The sequence below is a fragment of the Buceros rhinoceros genome, unplaced genomic scaffold (assembly GCF_000710305.1).
Source record: "Buceros rhinoceros silvestris isolate BGI_N320 unplaced genomic scaffold, ASM71030v1 scaffold42155, whole genome shotgun sequence".
In the NCBI taxonomy this organism is placed as follows: Eukaryota; Metazoa; Chordata; class Aves; order Bucerotiformes; family Bucerotidae; genus Buceros; species Buceros rhinoceros.
Window position 1 is genome coordinate 14821 of NW_010414199.1, and position 1297 is coordinate 16117.

Genomic DNA, 1297 nt, shown 5'->3' on the forward strand with positions numbered 1-1297 from the left:
TTGCTCAGAAGCTTTGGAGCCCCTTCCTGCGTCGCTGGCCCCAGTGCCTTCTAACAGCCGTAACGGTGTCGTAAGATGTGGGTTTCTGCGGCGTGAGTGCGGAGGGTCCTGCAGCACTGCACCCCCTGCCGCTGCCGGGCTGCCCTCGGCCACCACGTGCCCCTCGCCACTTCACACTCACACTCCTGGAACTGCCCTTTTACTTGAAGGAAGATGGTGAAGGAACCAGCAAACAACTTTTCTAGCCCATGTTTCACACCTGAATTCACTTGCTTCTCTTGCCCTTTCTCACTTTCCAAACAGATTTAAAGACATCACAATAATAAAGCCTCATGCGTGGTGTTTGCTAATTTAGGTGTTTTTCCTGCTACGCTTCCCTCCCTCCCACCCCGCCACAGAAAGGCTAGGTTGCCCCCTGCTTACCCATGGCGCAGCCGGCTGCGGCACCCCCTCGTCCTCCGTCCCGCCCTCGTCCTGCCTGGGACCCACGGCAGCTAGCACGGACTCGTGCCAGCGCTCCGCGTGCGTTTCCAGCGCTTCTGACTGCCTCACAATCAGACTCAGCGTGTCTTTCAGCACTGGGAAACAAAACGGTATGAACGGAGGTGGTGGCAACCTGACAGTTCAGTGTCCGTAAGAGCAGTGAGAGAGAGTCCTGCTCGCCCGGCGACTGAAGGAAATCCGGTGCTGGAAATCAATGGGCTGGTCTTCACCCCATCCAAGTGGTGATGCAGCTTGGAGGGGGTGGGAGGTGACCCAGAAGGCTCCAGTCTGACAGTGAGGATACAGGAAGTGGGGCTCACCAAGGAGACGTTCGGGATTGTGTAAGAAAGCCCATGCACAAGGCAGCACTCGACCCCTAAAGAGGGTGTCAGTCACTCCTCCTGCCCACACAGCCGCTGAACGGCCAACTGTCCACCGCTTCCCCACCCACGCGCTCGCCAGGGGGGCAGGGATTCCGGGGGGCAGCTGCTACTGGCTGTGTCCGTGACCAGCCCCACTCCAGCATTCCTCCTCACCTGGTGAGTTCGATGCCATGCAGTCGAGGAGGGCTTCTCCCCGCTCCAGCACGCTCTCCGTCAGGCTGCGGTGGTTGGCCACCTCTTTCCTGAACTCCTGAGAAGGGAAAAAGAAGAGGAGCGCTGCTTTGAGGGGGTTTGGAGGAGACGCACCCGTGGCAGGTTGTCCAGGGAGCAGTTTCCCCCAAGCAGGTCCCCGGTACTCCCAAACTCGCCTTTGCACCCCTGACGCACCCCCATCACTGCTGGCCAGGACTGCGCCAGCGGTGGGTGGCTTT

General features: G+C 59.7%; 1 protein-coding gene across 1 annotated transcript in view; it reads right to left on the minus strand.

The window, feature by feature from the left end:
• CEP68 (centrosomal protein 68kDa) overlaps positions 1–1297 on the minus strand; it is an 8367-nt gene that overhangs the window by 3191 nt on the left and 3879 nt on the right. Inside the window, exons 5-6 of the mRNA XM_010137011.1 lie at positions 1020–1116; positions 424–578 (exon numbers count right to left, since the gene is read on the minus strand). Coding sequence (XP_010135313.1) covers positions 424–578; positions 1020–1116 — 252 coding nt within the window. The remainder of the gene's footprint in view (positions 1–423; positions 579–1019; positions 1117–1297) is intronic.